This window comes from Phoxinus phoxinus, assembly GCF_949152265.1.
Source record: "Phoxinus phoxinus genome assembly, chromosome: 17".
Classification (NCBI taxonomy): domain Eukaryota; kingdom Metazoa; phylum Chordata; class Actinopteri; order Cypriniformes; family Leuciscidae; genus Phoxinus; species Phoxinus phoxinus.
In genome coordinates this window covers 884,790-907,026 of record NC_136892.1, presented here as the reverse complement: position 1 = coordinate 907,026, position 22,237 = coordinate 884,790, and the positions used below count along the sequence as shown (strand labels likewise).

The window sequence follows — 22,237 nt, the reverse complement described above, 5'->3', positions numbered from 1 at the left end:
AGTGGATAAAAGCAAATACATTATTACCTCAATTAAAGTAAACTGTAGTATACCTGTTACAGCATATGGCTCTGTGGGGATTATTGTCCGACTCCGGGTCGAAATGAACACTACTGAGAGTTTCTGTTTTGATATGATCATTCTGTGAGATGAGATTATCCTGACAGAGCGCGAGCTCGTGAAGCCCCGCCCCCTGTGCCGTGCAGCAGCAGCTCATTTGCATTTAAAGGAATATACACTTAAACGGTGCGTTTTTCTGAGCCCCCAAAAGTGACAATTTAAACAAGCTGTAAAAAATTATCTGTTGAGTATTTTGAGCTAAAACTTCACATACACACTCTGGGGACATTAGAGACTTATTTTACATCTTGTGAAAATGGGCATAATAGGTGCGCTTTAATATAAATATATTTAAAAAAATACAGAAACAAACTTATTTCAAGTTTTGAGTTCTGTCCATGTTTAAAGGTGCAGTCTATATGAATGACAACTTTCGCAGAGCGACCACTCATGATCGCCCCCCAACCTGTGAGGGAAGCTTCCGTTGATAGCGGATCAGCCCCCAGCACTGGGCCTTGGGCGAGGAACCAAGGTTTCTTCCACATGACTAAGGCACGTGACCTTGATCATGCGAAATGGATTTCACCTCGGAGAAAACCCCTTGGTCCTGAGCTACCACTGCAGGGGTCTCATGTACAGGAGGCCAACGTTATTTCGTTGGATGCAGCTGCCATAAGACCCAACAGTCTCTGAAACTGTGACCCAACAGTCTTTTAAACTGTTTCACAGTGATTGACTGGCCTAGTTTTACCCCATTTTCGGCCGAGAGAATCGAAGTAAAACGTGCAGGTGACAACTGTGCCCGCATCGTTGTTGAATCCCATACCACACCTAGAAAAGTGGAGACAGGAGGAGCACACTCTTCTTGGCATTGAGCCTCAACCCCAGCATCTTTATGTGGGACAGAACGACATCCCAATGACGAACCGCCATATGCTTGGACTGAACTAAAATCAACCAATCGTCGATGTAATTGAACACGAGGATGCCATGGAGTCTCAGTGGAGCTAGAGCTGCATCCACGCATTTCGTGTAAGTGCGGGGTGATTAACCTAGATATTGGTACGCTTCGCCCCCGAAAAGCGAACCTCTGGACTTTAGTTGGCGCAGATCTAGAATAGGACGTATCGGAATCGGCTGGAAATTGACATCCTCAATATTTGCACTAGAGAAGATCTCACAGTTATAAAGGGGCGGGACATTTCCCGAACAGGTGCCAAGCGCTGCCAATCACAACGCACTGAACCAGCTAACCAATCACAGCACATTTCATGTTTCAGAAGGAGGGGCTTCATCTAAATCAGCTTGTTGGAGGGGGAGAGAAGTTCTGTAATAATGTAAAATATGTGAAAAATAATGTTTTTTAATAATAATAATACATTTTATTTCTAATGTGCCTTTCTCAAACTCAAAGAGCAACAGCATGTACAGAACAAAATAAATCAAACAAGGAGAAAAAAATACAAATATCAAAAAATACACAGTATTAAGTTATAAATGAAAGGCTTGACTAAAAAGATGTGTCTTCAGAAGTTTCTTAAAACAATCCACAGAAGCATAATTCCATAACTTTGGGCGCATTACAGAACAATCAAGCATGAAAACATTCCAGTACACCCCAAACTCAAGATCAAGACTTCATAATGGACCCCTTTAAATGTCCACAACTGATCAAGCCAAAGCCGACAATGGCAACTCAACGCAAGTCAAGCCAATGATGTCAACTCAACAGCATTCTTCACGATTAAGGATTTTAGGTTAGGGTACGTTTGATTGATGGGACAACATTGTATTAACTGTTACTCTCCGGTTGTTATAATTTCACTTCTTTGATGACTGCGGTCTTCATCACTGAAGCCTGTTTAGAGCTCCTCAGCCTGTGAGATAAAAGCAAAGAAATGTTATATTTTAACGGGATTTCTGATAATAATCAGACTTTAAGCACATGTGTATTCTATTTAAAAACCCCAAACTCAGAACTGAATTTAGAATATTTCATTTTTCATAACTTTTAAGACTGCATTGATTATGAAGATGGGAGAATGAATAATGCACTCACCCCTTTATCCGCTGCATCTGAGCAATGGTCTCAGGAAGAACTTTTCCTTTCGTTTCTGGCAACAGTAAAGTAATTAAGCCAGCAAACACGGCCAGGCTTCCCAGGACAATATAAGGAATGTATCTATAGTAGTTACCTTAACGGAGAAAAAGGAATCATTTATACAAGTGATGACTTATGTTCATATTGCTCATATACACTGCTCAAAAAATTAAGGAAACACTTAACCCTTGTGCACTGTTGGAGTTCTGTGTACAGCCGTTATGGTGCGGGTCAAAATGACCCTAATTGGATTCAATACAATTCCTCAAAAATCACACTATGAAAAACAACAAAGATCCAGGTACAAATTGTAAACTTTTAATATCAACATTTTTCAGACATACCAAAAAAAAAAATATATAAGAACGTATGATTTATGAAAATGTTTTTTAACCATTTTGTAATACAGTTTTGTTTTGCCAAAATTTGATTATTATTGATTAACAGTTCACTGTTTTTTTTTACGTTTTCATTATTTATTTCTTTTTACATTTTATGCTTAGAACATCATAACTGAACAATTAAATTTAGCTGTATAATGAAAATAATGTTTACTTTTCCTAAGTTGGCTCAATTTTTGTTTTGTAGACTCATTTCATAAAGTCAAGAGCTTCTGACATGATGAGCACAGCAAGTGTGTGTTTTCTGCATATGAAGTTCCTGCACTTCACACACGCTGCTGGTTTTGCTCTCGCACTCGGATGGGCGCACACACACACCTCACATCACAAGTGCCCTGCCATACATAACATAAATGTTTTTATTGTGTGTCTGTACAGTTTCTTTTGAATAGCTGTCTATGAGGGTCAAATTGACACTATTAGTAATAATATGAACGTATAGTGATTTTGTTTGTATATGTCAAAACACATCAGCATGTTGAAACTTTGCATGCATGTTCATGATGATAAATGAGAAAGTCACAAAATATCAAGAACAAAAACATAGGTTAACCAGTATTTCCAACAACTAGAAAATCGAAACGGGTCAAATTGACCCGCAACATAACACACATTGGATCTCAATGAATTAAATTTTCCATTTGAAAATCTTATTCATGTATTGTATGCTGGTGCCAAGGTTCAGACTGACAGAAAGTGGAACACTGTCGCCAACCTGAAGCACCAAGAGCTCATTGGAGAAACCCAGCAGGGAAGACGGGGTCTGGGGTGAGCACGTAACTTCTGTTCAACTTCTATAAAGGAGCGGAAAAAGCTGGAGTTTACAGAAGTGACGAGATTGGAAGAGGAAAGGCTTCTTGTGAAATCTGCTGGCCAAGGTCAACAAGGCCAGTGGACGAAAGTGGGACGACATCAGTCAGTTGGAGCGACCTTTGGAGAATTCCCCAAGCCAGGTTAAGTGTCATTATTAGAGCCAGTTACGACACACTTCCTAGTCCAGTTCACCTGGCACTGTGTTTTGGGGCGATGGCAAACAAGAGACCCCAGAGCCTTGAGAGTCAGCCTGTGCAATTTCCACGAGTAAGTGAAACAGGTTTACAATCACTTATGCTTCCTGAAGTTTAATTGACTTGGTGTTATACTGTGATTATTAAGTGTTCCCTTAATTTTCTTTGAGCAGATTAAATCCTATAGCAAATCCTATATATAAAATAATATAAGAACCATAAGAAGTGTGGCTGTACCCAAGTATATGATGAAGGGAGAAACGATGCTGCCTATGCGAGCCGTCATGGAGCAGGTTCCCATGGCCATGTTTCTCACCACAGTCGGAAACAGTTCTGAAGTCACGGCATAAACGACACAGAACGCAGCGGTGACGCCGAGCTTTCCCAGCATCTCCAGTAAGGTCGCCAACTCCATTAGGTCTGCAATGACACATATATACATTCTCTTTATGTAGGCGCGCAGACACGATCAAGACAATCTGCTGACGGTCAAACTGAGCTTCAGAATGTGGAAGAACGCTGCTGATCTACTGGGATTTTCACACACACCATCTCTAGGGTTTACAGAGAATGGTCTGGAAAACGAGGAATATCCAGTCAGTGAAAATGGCTCGTGTAAGTCAGAGGAGAATGGCCAGACTGGTTCAGCTGATAGAAAGACATCAGTAACTCAAATAAGCAGAAATTCATGAAACCTCCGAATGTCCATATCTCTGTGTGTACAAATTAATTTTCATTAGTTTGGAAGAAAAGAAAAAAGAATTTTGACTTTTGTCTGTCACACATGGTTGCGGAGTTAGTGAAAACAAAGTAGATTATTATACGGCCATCTTTTGGACGATTTTTTACCAAATTTGTTATACATAATTTTTTTGTTGCAGTCAGCTACAAAAGCAGAAAGTTTCAAAAACGTTTGTTGTCAAGCAATCGCTAAGGAAGCTGAAAATAAAAATGTCTGTAGACAAACAAAACTTTTAAAACAATTAAAACGGAGATTTGTGCACAAAAACACTCATGTTTATATAAATGAAATCCTCGTACATCATGCACTGAAACATCCCTTCATCGCACTGACTGCTGTTAAAAGCTTAGAATCTGTGTACTAAATAAAGCGCTTATAAACCATTTTTATCAGGCAATTCTGTCCTTTGTCAAGTAAGAGAAAAAGTAATTTGGCTCCTAAATTACAGCCAATGCACATTCATCCTCACCATTTGTCTTTTGCTTTCCAGTAGATAATCCATGAGCTTACTGGTGACACTGGAAAAATTAGAATATGGTGCAAAAGTTAATTTATTTCAGTAATTCAACTTAAAAGATTAAACTAATATATTATATAGACTCATTACATGCAAAGTGAGATATTTCAAGCCTTTATTTGTTATAATTTGGATGATTATGGCTTACAGCTTATGAAAACCCCAAATTCAAAATTAGAATATTGTGAAAAAGGTTTTCATAAGCTGTAAACCATAATCATCAAAATTATAACAAATAAAGGCTTGAAATATCTCACTTTGCATGTAATGAGTCTATATAATATATTAGTTTCACCTTTTAAGTTGAATTACTGAATTTTTGCACCATATTCTATTTTTTCTAGTGTCACCTGCACTTGTAAACCTCGCTTCCTGTTCAGACTTAACAAACGTTTTGTAATTGCGTGTAACTTCCACTCGGTTAGCTGTGGGATGCAGGACAGGACACATGTCTTACCCGTAGGAATGAGCTGTATGATGAAAATCACTGCTCCCCCCATGAGGAGAGTGGAGGCCTGGCAGAACCTCCTGCCGCAGAACCGGAGCAGAAGCATGGCTATGATGAACGCCGGGACCTCCACCACTGCAGACAGGAAGAAGTTCAGGTACGGGTTTCCATGAAGGTTTGTGGTGTTCAGAATGAGAGCGTAGTAAGACATGGTGATGACCATCCTGAAGGAGAAAAGCAGCACTTGTTTACATCAGCCCTCCTCTGGTGTCTCACGACTCTGGGGATACGTCTAGAGTAATCCAGATACGTTTGAAAACAGTGGTTTCGTTTATAAACGCTCTCCGTCCACACTAGCGTTTACAGAAGCTTCAGTGTGGATGAGAAAGTTTTGGAAAACGCCTGAAAACGCTAAATTCACCTGTACTGCGCATGCGTAAAACGTCACTGAGATGATACAGACGGAAAAATAAATAATGAAGTCAATTTTTCTGAAAGGGTGATTTTATTTAGCAGAAAATCCCATCATTCACTGATCGTCCAGGTCGCTCTCACTCGCCATTATATGTTTGCTCTAAAACTGATCTTTTTTTCAGTTTTGGACGGATGTGTTACTGGACTTATCAGGTGTGTTACTGGACTTATCAGGTGTGTTACTGGACTTATCAGGTGTGTTACTGGACTTATCAGGTGTGTTACTGGACGGATCAGGTGTGTTACTGGACGGATCAGGTGTGTTACTGGACGGATCAGGTGTGTTACTGGACGGATCAGGTGTGTTACTGGACTTATCAGGTGTGTTACTGGACTTATCAGGTGTGTTACTGGACTTATCAGTTGTGTTACTGGACTTATCAGGTGTGTTACTGGACGGATCAGGTGTGTTACTGGACGGATCAGGTGTGTTACTGGACTTATCAGGTGTGTTACTGGACGGATCAGGTGTGTTACTGGACGGATCAGGTGTGTTACTGGACGGATCAGGTGTGTTACTGGACGGATCAGGTGTGTTACTGGACTTATCAGGTGTGCTACTGGACTTATCAGGTGTGTTACTGGACTTATCAGGTGTGTTACTGGACTTATCAGGTGTGTTACTGGACTTATCAGGTGTGTTACTGGACGGATCAGGTGTGTTACTGGACGGATCAGGTGTGTTACTGGACTTATCAGGTGTGTTACTGGACTTATCAGGTGTGTTACTGGACTTATCAGGTGTGTTACTGGACGGATCAGGTGTGTTACTGGACGGATCAGGTGTGTTACTGGACTTATCAGGTGTGTTACTGGACGGATCAGGTGTGTTACTGGACTTATCAGGTGTGTTACTGGACGGATCAGGTGTGTTACTGGACTTATCAGGTGTGTTACTGGACGGATCAGGTGTGTTACTGGACTTATCAGGTGTGTTACTGGACTTATCAGGTGTGTTACTGGACGGATCAGGTGTGTTACTGGACTTATCAGGTGTGCTACTGGACTTATCAGGTGTGTTACTGGACGGATCAGGTGTGTTACTGGACTTATCAAGTGTGTTACTGGACTTATCAGGTGTGTTACTGGACTTATCAGGTGTGCTACTGGACTTATCAGGTGTGTTACTGGACGGATCAGGTGTGTTACTGGACTTATCAGGTGTGTTACTGGACGGATCAGGTGTGTTACTGGACTTATCAGGTGTGTTACTGGACGGAGCAGGTGTGTTACTGGACTTATCAAGTGTGTTACTGGACTTATCAAGTGTGTTACTGGACTTATCAGGTGTGTTACTGGACGGATCAGGTGTGTTACTGGACTTATCAGGTGTGTTACTGGACGGATCAGGTGTGTTACTGGACTTATCAGGTGTGTTACTGGACGGATCAGGTGTGTTACTGGACTTATCAGGTGTGTTACTGGACGGATCAGGTGTGTTACTGGACTTATCAGGTGTGCTACTGGACTTATCAGGTGTGTTACTGGACGGATCAGGTGTGTTACTGGACTTATCAAGTGTGTTACTGGACTTATCAGGTGTGTTACTGGACTTATCAGGTGTGCTACTGGACTTATCAGGTGTGTTACTGGACGGATCAGGTGTGTTACTGGACTTATCAGGTGTGTTACTGGACGGATCAGGTGTGTTACTGGACTTATCAGGTGTGTTACTGGGCGGAGCAGGTGTGTTACTGGACGGATCAGGTGTGTTACTGGACGGATCAGGTGTGTTACTGGACTTATCAAGTGTGTTACTGGACTTATCAGGTGTGTTACTGGACGGATCAGGTGTGTTACTGGACTTATCAGGTGTGTTACTGGACTTATCAGGTGTGTTACTGGACGGATCAGGTGTGTTACTGGACTTATCAGGTGTGTTACTGGACGGATCAGGTGTGTTACTGGACTTATCAGGTGTGTTACTGGACTTATCAGGTGTGTTACTGGACGGATCAGGTGTGTTACTGGACTTATCAGGTGTGTTACTGGACTTATCAGGTGTGCTACTGGACTTATCAGGTGTGTTACTGGACTTATCAGGTGTGTTAATGGACTTATCAGGTGTGTTACTGGACTTATCAGGTGTGTTACTGGACGGATCAGGTGTGTTACTGGACTTATCAGGTGTGTTACTGGACGGATCAGGTGTGTTACTGGACTTATCAGGTGTGCTACTGGACGGATCAGGTGTGTTACTGGACTTATCAGGTGTGTTACTGGACGGATCAGGTGTGTTACTGGACTTATCAAGTGTGTTACTGGACTTATCAGGTGTGTTACTGGACTTATCAGGTGTGCTACTGGACTTATCAGGTGTGTTACTGGACGGATCAGGTGTGTTACTGGACTTATCAGGTGTGCTACTGGACTTATCAGGTGTGTTACTGGACGGATCAGGTGTGTTACTGGACTTATCAGGTGTGTTACTGGACGGATCAGGTGTGTTACTGGACTTATCAGGTGTGTTACTGGACGGAGCAGGTGTGTTACTGGACGGATCAGGTGTGTTACTGGACGGATCAGGTGTGTTACTGGACGGATCAGGTGTGTTACTGGACGGATCAGGTGTGTTACTGGACGGAGCAGGTGTGTTACTGGACGGATCAGGTGTGTTACTGGACGGATCAGGTGTGTTACTGGACGGATCAGGTGTGTTACTGGACGGATCAGGTGTGTTACTGGACGGAGCAGGTGTGTTACTGGACGGATCAGGTGTGTTACTGGACGGATCAGGTGTGTTACTGGACGGATCAGGTGTGTTACTGGACGGAGCAGGTGTGTTACTGGACTTATCAGGTGTGTTACTGGACGGAGCAGTGTTACTGGACGGAGCAGTGTTACTGGACTTATCAGATGTGTTACTGGACGGAGCAGGTGTGTTACTGGACGGATCAGGTGTGTTACTGGACGGATCAGGTGTGTTACTGGACGGAGCAGGTGTGTTACTGGACTAATCAGGTGTGTTACTGGACTTATCAGGTGTGTTACTGGACGGAGCAGTGTTACTGGACTTATCAGATGTGTTACTGGACGGAGCAGGTGTGTTACTGGACTTATCAGGTGTGTTACTGGACTTATCAGGTGTGTTACTGGACTTATCAGGTGTGTTACTGGACGGATCAGGTGTGTTACTGGACTTATCAGATGTGTTACTGGACGGAGCAGGTGTGTTACTGGACTTATCAGGTGTGTTACTGGACTTATCAGGTGTGTTACTGGACTTATCAGATGTGTTACTGGACGGAGCAGGTGTGTTACTGGACTTATCAGGTGTGTTACTGGACTTTTTAGGTGTGTTACTGGACTTATCAGGTGTGTTACTGGACTTATCAGGTGTGTTACTGGACGGAGCAGTGTTACTGGACTTATCAGGTGTGTTACTGGACGGAGCAGGTGTGTTACTGGACTTATCAGGTGTGTTACTGGACTTATCAGGTGTGTTACTGGACTTACAGTTAATAATTTTGACCAAGTAGAAATGAAAAACAATATTTGTAGAAAGATATTACTGCATACCACAGAAATGAACAAATCATGATGGTTAAAACGGCATTAGAGTTCCGCAGAATATCCAGAATATTGTGTTTTTTCTCCCTCATCTTTGCTGCCTCCTCAATCTAAGGAAACATGAACAGCATTAATGAAACTGGAGCGGGTTTGAGTTTACTCAGGGCGTGTTTGTGTAAAGTTCATAACCTCAGATGAAGTGAAGAGGACTTCAGGAGCGGAGACCTTGTTCTTGTGAGCCGCGAGTCTGAGTATGGCCTCGGCCTCTGCTATTCGTCCCTGAGACAGAAGCCATCGGGGAGACTCAGGAATGAACCTGATGCGTGACAAACACACACGTTTATTACTGGTGCAGTTTACTCCTCTTTAAATATTAATTCAAGATAGACATTTGTCAGTTTTTTGTCAGCATTTCAAGCCACTGTACTTTAAGCATGCATTACTATAAATGGTAATTAAATAATGTTTTTTACACTTTAAATGATTAAGACTATGGGCCCTATTTTAACGATCTGAAACGCAAGTGTCAAAGTGCAAAGCGCACGTAACTTTGTGGGCGGATCCCGGCGCTGTTGCTGTTATACCGGCGGGATAAACGACTCTTGCATCCGACGCAAATCTAAAATGTGTTGGTCTGAAGTCGCTTCATTACTCATAGGTGTGGTTTGGGCGTAACGTGAAATAAACCAATCAGAGCGTCCTCTCACATTCCCTTTAAGAGCCGGCGCGCTTGTTCCACGGCGGATTGCTATTATAACGGCGGATTGCTATTATAACGGCGGATCGCTATTATAACGGCGGATCGCTATTATAACGGCGGATTGCTATTATAACGGCGGGTTTGCTATTATAACGGCGGATTGCTATTATAACGGCGGATCGCTATTATAACGGCGGATTGCTATTATAACGGCGGATTGCTATTATAACGGCGGATCGCTATTATAACGGCGGATCGCTATTATAACGGCGGATCGCTATTATAACGGCGGATTGCTATTATAACGGCGTATTGCTATTATAACGGCGGATCGCTATTATAACGGCGGATTGCTATTATAACGGCGGATTGCTATTATAACGGCGGATTGCTATTATAATGGCGGATTGCTATTATAACGGCGGATCGCTATTATAACGGCGGATCGCTATTATAACGGCGGATCGCTATTATAACGGCGGATTGCTATTATAACGGCGGATCGCTATTATAACGGCGGATCGCTATTATAACGGCGGATTGCTATTATAACGACGGATCGCTATTATAACGGTGGATCGCTATTATAACGGCGGATTGCTATTATAACGGCGGATTGCTATTATAACGGCGGATTGCTATTATAACGGCGGATTGCTATTATAACGGCGGATTGCTATTATAACGGTGGATCGCTATTATAACGGCGGATTGCTATTATAACGGCGGATTGCTATTATAACGGTGGATCGCTATTATAACGGCGGATTGCTATTATAACGGCGGATTGCTATTATAACGGCGGATTGCTATTATAACGGCGGATTGCTATTATAACGGCGGATTGCTATTATAACGGCGGATTGCTATTATAACGGCGGATCGCTATTATAACGGCGGATTGCTATTATAACGGCGGATTGCTATTATAACGGCGGATCGCTATTATAACGGCGGATTGCTATTATAACGGCGGATTGCTATTATAACGGCGGATTGCTATTATAACAACGGATCGCTATTATAACGGGCGGATTGCTATTATAACGGCGTATTGCTATTATAACGGCGGATCGCTATTATAACGGCGGATCGCTATTATAACGCCGTATTGCTATTATAACGGCGGATCGCTATTATAACGGCGGATCGCTATTATAACGGCGGATCGCTATTATAACGGCGGATCGCTATTATAACGGCGGATTGCTATTATAACGGCGGATTGCTATTATAACGGCGGATTGCTATTATAACGGCGGATCGCTATTATAACGGCGGATCGCTATTATAACGGCGTATTGCTATTATAACGGCGGATCGCTATTATAACGGCGGATCGCTATTATAACGGCGGATCGCTATTATAACGGCGGATTGCTATTATAACGGTGGATTGCTATTATAACGGCGGATTGCTATTATAACGGCGGATTGCTATTATAACGGCGGATCGCTATTATAACGGCGGATTGCTATTATAACGGCGGATTGCTATTATAACGGCGGATTGCTATTATAACGGCGGATCGCTATTATAACGGCGGATCGCTATTATAACGGCGGATTGCTATTATAACGGCGGGTTTGCCGGCGCACGCCAGGAGCGGTTCACAGCCGAGGAGACCGACGTTCTCATCAGGGCCGTAAAACACAGAGAAGTGACATTGGGGATGATGGAGAAACACACACATTAGCTTCGGTTAAACAGGCGTGTAATTTGGGTAAATGTGTAGCCTAATCTAGATTTATTTTATTTTATTTTATTTATCTAGATAGATCTTTTTCACATCTTCACGGACACAACAATGATTTCCCTCGTGTGTTAATATTTTTCCTTGTAATAATGTATGATTTTTAAAAAAATGAAAACTGCTGCGTCTGTTTATATTAGAGAATCAAAGTGGATGCGCGTTAACATTATGGCCAAGCACGCGCCCTTAAAATACCATATCACTAACGCGCAACGCGCCACTGTCTTTAGACTGTTTTTTTCCTGGTCAATGGCGCAATTGCTTTCTAAAACTGGAAAATAGCACCATGGAAGTTTTTGCGCCAGAACACACTCCTCTTTTCACTGAACCGCCCCCGCGAGCGCAAGTTCATTTCCTAATTTACCGACGTGCGTCTGTGGAGGGAAGAGTCGCTGTGCGCGGGTGTAGAATAGGAATGATACATGCGTCGGTGTTCAAAGTCAATTGCGCTGGGTGCAAGATAGGGCCCATTATGTTCTCAGTGTGGACCAGCTTAAATATTTATGTATATTTCATGTAGCTATTTTTCTCATGCTGAGAGATGAGTATGTAAAGATATGTCTATAGTAATAAACTACACACAGTTGAAAATAAACACAGTTTTCTTAACATTAGTCAAGGCTTGGTTTCAATAAAAGCTGTTTTTAGACTAACAAGGAAGTTTTGAGTTCCGAACCCTACAGTGTTTTATAGTACAATGACCTCTTCTATATATGAAAAGAGTTAGTCCCCCTGCAGTCAATAATTGTATCCTTAAAGGTTGTATCAGCGATTTCAGGCCCAAAAATAAATGATCACATTAATCTAATCTTTCCTAACGATCCGCTAGCTGCCGCCCCATAAGCAGGCCGTCAGAACTCTGTAGGCAGCTCTGAGATCTGCACACAAAAACAACTGGTTTCACCAACCACTCAAAACCAAAATAAATAGTGTTCCAACCAATCGGTGTTGAGGTTTAGCGCTCGTGCACGGCTGCACGTGAAGTCGGAGCTGAAGAAGAAGCCGTGTCTTGGAATAAACAGGATGGTATTCCCTCCTCCTCCTCCTCCTCTTGGGGATTGACTCAACCATGTTCAATTTCTCTTGTTCATTGATAGACGCTGGCTTCTTCTTCAGCTCCGACTTCAGCTCCGTGAGCGCAAAACCTCACAACACTCCCCCTGTCGGCGATTGGTTGGAAATGAAAGCTTTAGTGTAAGTTCTGCATCACTTATTATCTTCTCATTTATCCAATCACGTTTTAATACTAGAAGTATAAAAGACCCGTACTTACACTTGTCTGAGTTTGCAGATGCTGACGCTTCACTCACCTCCATCCACCCCACCACCACCAAGATGATTTTTTATCCCTCCACCAACAAGATGGGTTCCTCCGTCTATCCTCCTCATCACCATACGATTTCCCCTTCAACCTCCCCATCACCACCATTGCGAGTTACGGACGGGGCCTATACGCCAAAGAACTTTATTGCATATGTGCTTGCTGGGGTGTTAATAAATGCATAACTGTCGAGTATCTATTCTCCGAGTCTTTCTGGTAGAACACTGTTTATTTTGGTTTTGAGTGGTTGGTGAAACCAATTGTTTTTGTGTGCAGATCTCAGAGCCTAGGCTGCCAACAGAGACGCGTTTTTTTGACGGCTTGCTTATGGGGCGGGCAGCAAGCGGATCGTTAGTAGAGATTAGATGAATGTGATCATTTATTTTTGGGCCTGAAATCGCTGATACAACCTTTAAAACTCATCTTTTGTCACCAAAGTGACATATTTAAAAAATTTCCTTGGAAAAAAAATGTCTTTATGTCTTAAAATATCTTGAGGGTAACTCGAACTTTTGCCTCCTTTAGTATGCGCGGTTCTATGAATATGCAAATGAGCCCCGCCTCCACTCACTCACTCACTCAGAGATCCACTGGTGGACGATCACACGTTGATCTGATTGGTCAAGGTAGTGTGTGACGTCAGAAACACCAGCGATTTCAAACCGTGTGTTTGAGACTGTCTTTGGTTCACTGCAGTTTTAAGCAGAAAATACTCAGCAATGCTGTCCACTTATGAACTTACACATGGTGTGTGTTAAAGCAGATTAATAACACCACATACACACATAAACAACATTAAAGGCTGGATTTACACCACAGGGGGACTTTTCTCTTTTGTTAGGGACACAGAGCTGAAAGCTCAGATTATGATGTGGGGCTGCACACAGTCTCAAACCTTAACTAATAACTCTCCTGAGATACTGTATATGAAACACATTATGTCCACACTATGTGACTGGATTGTTTTTTCCATATATTAATGACCTCCTGGTTGTCCATGGTGTGTGCCGTATCCGTCTTCATGAGTGATCTTGATTCTTCACAGCTTTCTGTCTATATCTCCGTGGCTTTAGCACACACTCACCACCACAGCGGTACATACAGGAGTCCAGTGAGGGCGTTGGTGAGCACCAGCCATCGCCAGCTGCGGATCAAATAAGCTGCTAATGGAAAGAACATCTGACCAATCCCAGATCCCATGAAGATGCCCAGAGAACCGAACACCACCCGACTCGCCGGACTCAGAATTTCACAACCTGTTCATCAAGAGGAGTGCATTTTTATCAGACAGATGACTTTTGAAATCATGCATGATTGTAATTCATGGTTTTACCTAGGACATATGCTACAACATAATTAGAAAAACCACTAAATCCCACAAAGAAGTAGATGGCAGTGAAGATTTCCCAGCTTGGAGAAAACATCTGGATTATGATGGTCACTGTCTGCATAGCCATCATGGCAAAAAGTATAGGTTTTCTGCCGTACCTGCACATATCACGTCATATTTGATCATTTTAGAGTCATGTTTTAACTCCACATATTGAGTGTCAGAGGTTTAGCTTAGCTGTCTGTTCTATTAAATATTAGTGTATTTGTGTGAAGATTCGAGAGCTAACGCTTGGATTGTGGGCGCTAACCTGTCAGACATCTGTCCTGAAAGAAAGGTCCCCACCAACACACCAAAGAAGTATATAGATGAGGTCAGTGGGCCTTTGTACTCGTTCTCACAAACCAGGTCCCACTGAAAAACACAAAGACAGAAAAGTGACTTAAAGGTACAATATGTAAGAATTTTGTAATAAAATATCCAAAAATCACTTGCACAGTGTGATATATTTCCTGCAGTTGTGTACTTACAATATCCCAAAAGTCTCCAAATAATTTTTATTTTAGGGAAATTCCCATTTTAAATACTGTCCCGTCCCGGAAAAAAATGTCGCCTGTCAATGACGCAATATCCGCGCTATCCTTGGTTTCCGCTCGTACTGCCATAGGCATGACGTAACCATGGTGACAGACGTGGACAACTGCGTAGTGCGTAACGTTTAGCGTCACGCTGTTCTTATTTCGTTCAAACATTATGAACATGGCAAGCAGACTTTGGGACAAAAGGAGAACTAAAATGAGGCTCAGTATCGGCCTGGTGTTTTCGAGATGCTGAGAGCTAGCGTCCGTGACTAACTTCCACTCGACAGAGCTTCACGAGTCACGACTTGACAGCGACATCGCTCTTACACATACTTTATTAGACAGGTGAACAAATGTACATAAAACAAATCAGTGTTATATAGCTCAACGTGATAAAATGTTAGAATATGATCAGTATGTTATTCTAATGTTGATCTAGCTGACTGCTAGTTTCATATAGCAAACGAACTAACACACAGAATAACATTATAACTTTCAACACACTCAAGTGTTTAGTGTGATAGTGTAACGTTAGAGCGAGTGAACAGCGCTGTGTTACCTCACGAGTTTAATACGTCTAATAGACTGTCCTGTGCGAGTATAATTCAGCAGTTGCGGGTACGTTAGTTCGGTAGAATTAAATAACCTTTTTCCTTTAGATCCGCGGGACTCGCGTGTGATATCTGTCTATTATTAGCAATCGCGATCTTCATACCACTGTAATGTTAAAAAACATCAATGTTTTCACTCATCCATTAACATTATTAGATCATCAGCTCGACAGCAAGTCCCATCATTCAGCTCGTCACTGCGTCATCAACCTACGCCTGTGTTACTGTGAGAGGCTAGCGACCCCTAGCGGCGATAAAGATTACATATTGTAGCTTTAACAGCATTAATGTGTTCATACTTTGCTTTAGCTCCCAGGTATTTTCACATTGGTCCATGTCAGGGTTCCTGACCAGTTTTGAAAAGGCCAAGTACTTCTGGCAGCAGACATTGTTGGAAAGTTGACTAAAGATATTGTAGGAAGTAATGTTTTCTATTTTAATGGTATGATATTACACAATTATGGTTCCCTTTTCAGAAAAAAAGTATAATTGACTAAAGGAACTATGCCTGATGTATATGTAAATGTGACATGTTGTGTAAGGCTAGGCTAGGCAGTTACATGTAAACTGGCCAAATAGTTTTAACAGGGAAGGATTTATAGGGTGCAAAAAAGAGTGTGTCATCACTGAAATTTTGATGTAGAAATTTAGACAATTCAGAAATACAGCGTATTTCATATACAGAAAGTAAAAATACTGAAAATAATTGTTTAACCCTAAAATGTAAAAAAAAATTATTTAGCTTTTTTAGAATTTTTTACTTCATCGAAATGGATTGAAACTTGGTTAATGTTTTGGCACTTGCTGTGTGAACACAAATAAAACAAATAGTGGACATGATTTGAAAATGTTAAATGTTCCTGAAATAAATAGTCACACTCGTTCTCCTCGCGGTCAAAAATGAGTGTATTGAACATTAATGGGAGAAGAATTTCCTCAAGTGGAAACGTTTGGTACTGCCAAACTAAATCTGACTGAAAGTTCATTTTTTGAGAAATCAACCTCAAATTTGGAATACAAGTTTAGATTTTTGGTGAATTGCAATGGACACTTCAATACCAGACAGCATCATCATGCAACCGACACTCTCGCTCTTCCGAGCACGTTCTTGTTTTCGTCCGTGTTATGATTTCAGCCTGTGTTCCCCTGTCTTGTCCCATGTTTGCAGTTCCCTGTTATGTTGATTAGTTTCCCCAGGTGTTTCTGATTAACCACGCCCCCTTGTTAGCTTGTTTGTCTGTGTATTTAAACCTCTGTGCTTCAGTTGTTGTTTGTCGGTCGTTGTTCTGAGTTCACCCTGGATTACCTGTTTGTTTCATTACAGAAGTGCTTGCATGTGGATTCTCTCTCCGCTTCGTCCTTGCCTCATCATTATAGAGGTTTAAATACACAGACAAACAAGCTAAACAAGATAGCAAGGGGGCGTGGTTAATCAGGAACACCTGGGGAAACTAATCAACATAACAGGGAACTGCAAACATGGGACAAGACAGGGGAACTCAGGTTGAAATCATAACAGTCCGCATGCAGTTGCGGTATTGGCCTATTATGCATATGCGGGAACATTCACTGTAACTTGCCTTTTATTTATTATTTATTATGTGTTATGTAAGAGATAATGTGCATTTAGCAACAAAATAAACCCTGGCGAATGCAACAATATTAAGTTCTCATATCTGTTTTTCAATGCTATCAGAATCACATATTAAAGAGAGCCATGTAATAAACGTCATATTATTTATTTAATTATTGTGCTTAAAGATGGATATTATTCACTTATTAATAATAGACTTAATTTATATTTTAATCAGTAAAATGTTCTGTTGCATGAAATACAAAACTACTTTGCATATTTGCATATTTTAAATCATATTTTTTTTGGATTCATTTAAATGTTCAAAATTCTTTTCTTTTTTTATTTCATTTTTCTAAAATGCCAGTTGGTGTTTGAAACTAAAACATTAAAACAGCAATAAAGTTTCATTGCTAAAACTTAGGAGATAAAACTGGATTAGTTAAGCAGATTTCTTAATGTTCTAAATATAAATCAGGGGAACGAAGGCTATAACCACTTTAAATTTAATATAGAAGATTCATATAATGCAACTTGTACTTTCGGCCCACAGACTCAATCAAGCTTGATTTTTGGCCCTTTGTTGTAAAAGGTTTGGGCTCCTCGGCTCTGAGTGTCCGGCTACTCATGACTCATAGCAACACAGCTAAAAGTGTTCCTATGCTGGACTTAGATAACCTTTAGATACGCTCTGGTTTGTGTGACATTTAATGAAGTTCAATATATTAAGTTACACTGTAAAATCGAATTAGTTAGACTTGCGTAAAAAAAGTTAATTGTTACCATTGTTGTGTTTTGCATGCAGAATGTTGAAGTCTGTGTGTGACTCAAGCATGGTCAATTATATATATATATATATTACTTCCCTTCCTTTGAAACCATATAACTGTTCTTGTTGCATCGCTGCTTCAATAGGAAGAAAATTACAATAATATAAATTTAATGAAGTTCCAAGTGCCCAACCGAAGCGACACCGATCCCCATAATGTTGAGTTCAAACTAAAACATTTCAGGAAAATTAGCTAATGTCATGTTCTCTCAAATGTTTCAGTTGTATTGACAATTCAACATTTAAGATGATTTCTAGAAATGAGTGAATGCAAACAGAGAAAAATAACTGCAGAAGTGGAGGAAATGAGTGAAAAGTCTATTAAGAATTGCCCCGCCTTTTTTTTTTTTTTTTGCTTTACAAAATGGCACTCAAACCAATCAATTAATCTTAACTTGGGTTTTGCTGTTAAAATTGTCTAGTCGGTCATGTAGGCTACTGTTTATCACAACAGTATGTGAGCATGTATGTTTAACATTTGGTTATTTACTTTGTTTATTCCAGAAACTACCTCCAATGCATAATTGATATGTTTATATTGTGAAACCCTGCACAAAATAAATGTGGAAAAGATATGATGACTCCTACTCCCTGATCAGAGTATAGTGGTTAAACCCATTAAAGAACCGGCATTCAGTGGGGCAATCCCCAACACAATCAATCCATCTTAACTTGGGTTTTCTGAGCAAACAAGGTATACAACTAAATAGTACCGATTAGTAGATTTGTATAATTAAGTTAAGACATTAAGTAAAGTTCACTAAAAAGGTGATCTCCTGTGCTCTTTATGGAGATGGATTCATTTATCCTGCCATCCATCTTGTGGAAGATCTCAGGGATGCTGTATATACTTATGTTAAACAGAAACAGAAACGCTTATTGTTTCCCCCAATCAGAGTTACTTGAACTGATCTTCAAAGATCTTCCAGATTATCTCAAGAGTTTGGTCAGTTGGACATTAGACCGTACAGCAACAGTACATCAGCATATAACAGCCTGCCGACCCACCTCTGTCACTATCGTAGACTCGTAAATCACTTTACTGTAGTTCCAGCCATTCATGCAGGACTCGATCTCTATCTCACTGACATTGACATCCACATTTGGGGTGTAGTTAAGCATGGAGAATTGTCTCAGAGCTTCCACGCTGTATCTGGAGCAGGAACTGCGCTTTAGAACGCCATCTTGCATCTCCGCTGGGATCGCGGCTTCTCTCCACACGTCACTGATGTTGTTCTCCTCAGGGATCAGACACTCGTGAGATGGCGTATCACCCACAAAGACGATGTAGAGACCCACAAACCCATTTGGAAGGATGCTAATAGCTAATGCAAAGAAAACAGTCAGCTGGAACGGACCCCATGTGCCCAGAAAAGAAGTGATGTCATCATAATCCCTCATTTTTTAACCATCAAGTTTCTCTGCTGTTTGCAATGTCCTCTTTCTTTTATCGTTCAGTTTTGCACATGCTCGTCACAAATCTGGAATATAATGTTTATGATACACTTCGGCAAGGTTCACCTCATTGGCTGTTTAAAGTCCAGGTGCTGACCAAGGGATCGCTTAACAATCATTACATCAGATACTGATCTTTGCATCATAATGGATTCAAGAAATGAGCAACTCAGGGACCTGTGTAATGAGCAGAATATCAGAGAAAACAATCCAAAAGTCTAGTCTAGACATTCAACTTTAAACATGACATACATATTTAAATCTGATCATATACTGATCAACTCCTCTCACTCTTATTGGAGAGCACTGGTGTTCAGACATACTCGACTCTCAGTGTTTAAAGTTTGGCTAGAACTGGAAACATGTTGTGTAAGGCTAGGTTTAGGCCGTCAGATTTAAACTATACACAGTTTTAACAGTGAAGGATTTTGCGGTCACACTATTTGGTAATGCTTTATTTTACAGTGTCCTTGTTACACATGTTACATGTGGCTAGTAATAATTATAAATTATGCATAATTACCAAACCCTAACCCTAACCGTAACTACAAGTACATGTAAAACCGCAAGTACATGTAGTTAATTAATATTACTCAGTACTTAAATGCATAATGACACTGTAACACGGACACCTTAACATAAAGTGTTACCGATTTTGCTGATATGTTTGTAGGGTGCGATATGTAAAAAAAAAAAAAAGAGTCATCACTGAAACTTTTACCAGAAAGGGGGAAATCAAAACCGCCCCAAACCGCACCTTGTATGTTTGTATCCTGGTGTAGAAGCTGTTGTTTGATAATAAACAAAGTCAAGACCAAATATATGATGACTTTGGGGTCTGCCACCCCTGTTACAGCAGATGCCTCTACAACAAGATCAACTGTAAAACTGTAAAATGTAGTTCATGTGGTAAAATTTACATGTGGTAACACGCCGGTGACCGACGAATAGGAATCAACCTTGTGTAACTAAACGAGCCAATGCACATTGGCATGCGATATTTGCATCAGCTGCACACCTCGCAGCACGGGTATATAATGAGCAGCAGGTGCATCGTATCTTCAGGGCTTCGCTTCGGAGCCGAGCAGTTTGTCTGTCTCTCGCTCTACAAGCAAGTGTTTCTAGACGAGCTCAACGGAAGGACGCTTCTCTTCGGCTGGTGTTGGCATGGCGTTAGGGCTGGGCGATAAAACGATAACGATAATTATCGCGATATGATTTTTCTCGATAAAACGATATCAAGAGTTCGATAAATGTTCGATAATGTTTTGCGCCAAAAGCGGAACGAATCTCATTTGAACCGCGCGCCACACGGACCGTTTATCCGCTCGGCTCAAAGTCCAAACTGCAGCGCAGCGCGAGTTCACTAGAGCAGACGCGTTTACTCTGATGATCGGTCTCGGACACGAGATCCAGTGAGAAGCGCTTGAATTCAGTGAAGAACACAAATGTTTCAGTGATTTAAACCAGTTTAAAGGCAGATGAAACAGCGCTGACGAACATGAGAAACACTGTGCGCAACGATACAGTCAGAAGCTTCTCCGTCTACACATTCCCATCATTTACCACGGATTTAACGTTAGCCTAGTAATAACTGCACCATGAAATGTGCGTGGGATATATATATTGAATTGTATAATATTATTAATGTAGACAATGTATTAAAGGACTAATGGAATATAATTACAGTTTTTAATAATGTATTTAGGCTACTGGTTTTCATAAATACCATAGAACCATAAAGTTACATTTTATCTGTGGTTATCATGATCTAAATGCATGATGCTGGATGACCAATGGTAACTTTTAATAAAACTAAAGAATATTACATTTTACCAAATAAAAATAATGTTGTTACTTTTTTTTAACAGATGTTACTGTTTTTGTTAATGAACATAAATTGTATAAAGTAAATCTGCATCCTAACTCAAGCTAATACTACTGAAATAAAGATATTTATTTTGTTAAGGAAAAATGACAAATGTTTGAATGTTCTACCTCGGATTTGTGAATGTTCCCCTGTTTGGCAAGTGTTTGTCATGATATGTTCTGACAATAAAGAGTAGTTTAAAAACACAACGCTCTGGTTTCTACAGCTTTCACTTAGGAGTAAAAATCTGTCTTTGAACTTGAAATAAATAAAGATTTGACATTTATCGATAATTATCGATATCGACTGATATAAAAAAAAATATCGTGATATTTTTTTTTGGCCATATCGCCCAGCCCTAGCGGCGCTTCTTCCGAGAACAAACAGTTGTTTTCATAGCTTTTTGAGTGCACACGGCGGGCTGCAGAAACCCTGCTCGTGTAAGTGCACATGACAGGCTGCACTACATCCCTGTCTGGGTTGCCATGGCACCAAAAAAGAGTGAATTTCCATAAAAGAGCTTGCACGGGTGTGAGACTGTGTCTTTTTAAAGATGTCAGAGTGTTTCCACCCGTGTGTTTCTGGCTGCGGCCGTCTCCGGGTGTCGGCGGGTGGTCACGATCGTTGCCTCATGTGTCTGGGCATCAAGCACGCTGAGGCTGCTTTCGTGGATGAGTCGTGTTCTCACTGCGGGAACATGACCATCTCGGTGTGGCGGTCTAGGCTCCGGTACACTTAATGTGGTGGAGTTCCCATGCCTATGCCTCGATCAAAGCCTTCTGGCCAAAAACCAGAGAGGGTTACTTTGGTACTTCGATGCCTCCACCACAGGCTGGGGTGCCACATTCAACGGGCATGCAGTTTCAGGGATTTGGACAGGTCAACTGCATTGGCACATCAACTGCCTTGAGTTGCTAGCAGTACTGGTCCGTACAGACAACACTGCAACCGTT

General features: G+C 41.2%; 1 protein-coding gene across 1 annotated transcript; it reads right to left on the bottom strand.

The window, feature by feature from the left end:
* Nucleotides 1-1,744: 1,744 nt before the first annotated feature.
* On the bottom strand, nt 1,745-19,471 carry slc22a4 (solute carrier family 22 member 4). Its single transcript, XM_079585006.1, has 10 exons — nt 18,968-19,471; nt 14,676-14,779; nt 14,369-14,523; nt 14,120-14,291; nt 9,450-9,576; nt 9,270-9,370; nt 5,286-5,500; nt 3,807-3,989; nt 2,120-2,255; nt 1,745-1,937 (listed from the first exon to the last, which is right to left on the bottom strand). Exons 1-10 carry the CDS (start codon nt 19,358-19,360, stop codon nt 1,874-1,876), a joined length of 1,650 nt encoding a protein of 549 aa, XP_079441132.1. The 5' UTR covers nt 19,361-19,471; the 3' UTR covers nt 1,745-1,873.
* Nucleotides 19,472-22,237: the final 2,766 nt, after the last annotated feature.

Bases quoted from the DNA above. Each gene is read 5' to 3' on its own strand.
- slc22a4 (XM_079585006.1), bottom strand. From the start codon at position 19,360: ATGAGGGATTATGATGACATCACTTCTTTTCTGGGCACATGGGGTCCG. The intron at 14,292-14,368 runs GTAAAACCATGA...CTTGATGAACAG, and splicing joins TGTTGTAGCATATGTCCTAG to GTTGTGAAATTCTGAGTCCG. The intron at 3,990-5,285 runs GTAAGACATGTG...GTGTCATTGCAG, and splicing joins CATACAGCTCATTCCTACGG to ACCTAATGGAGTTGGCGACC.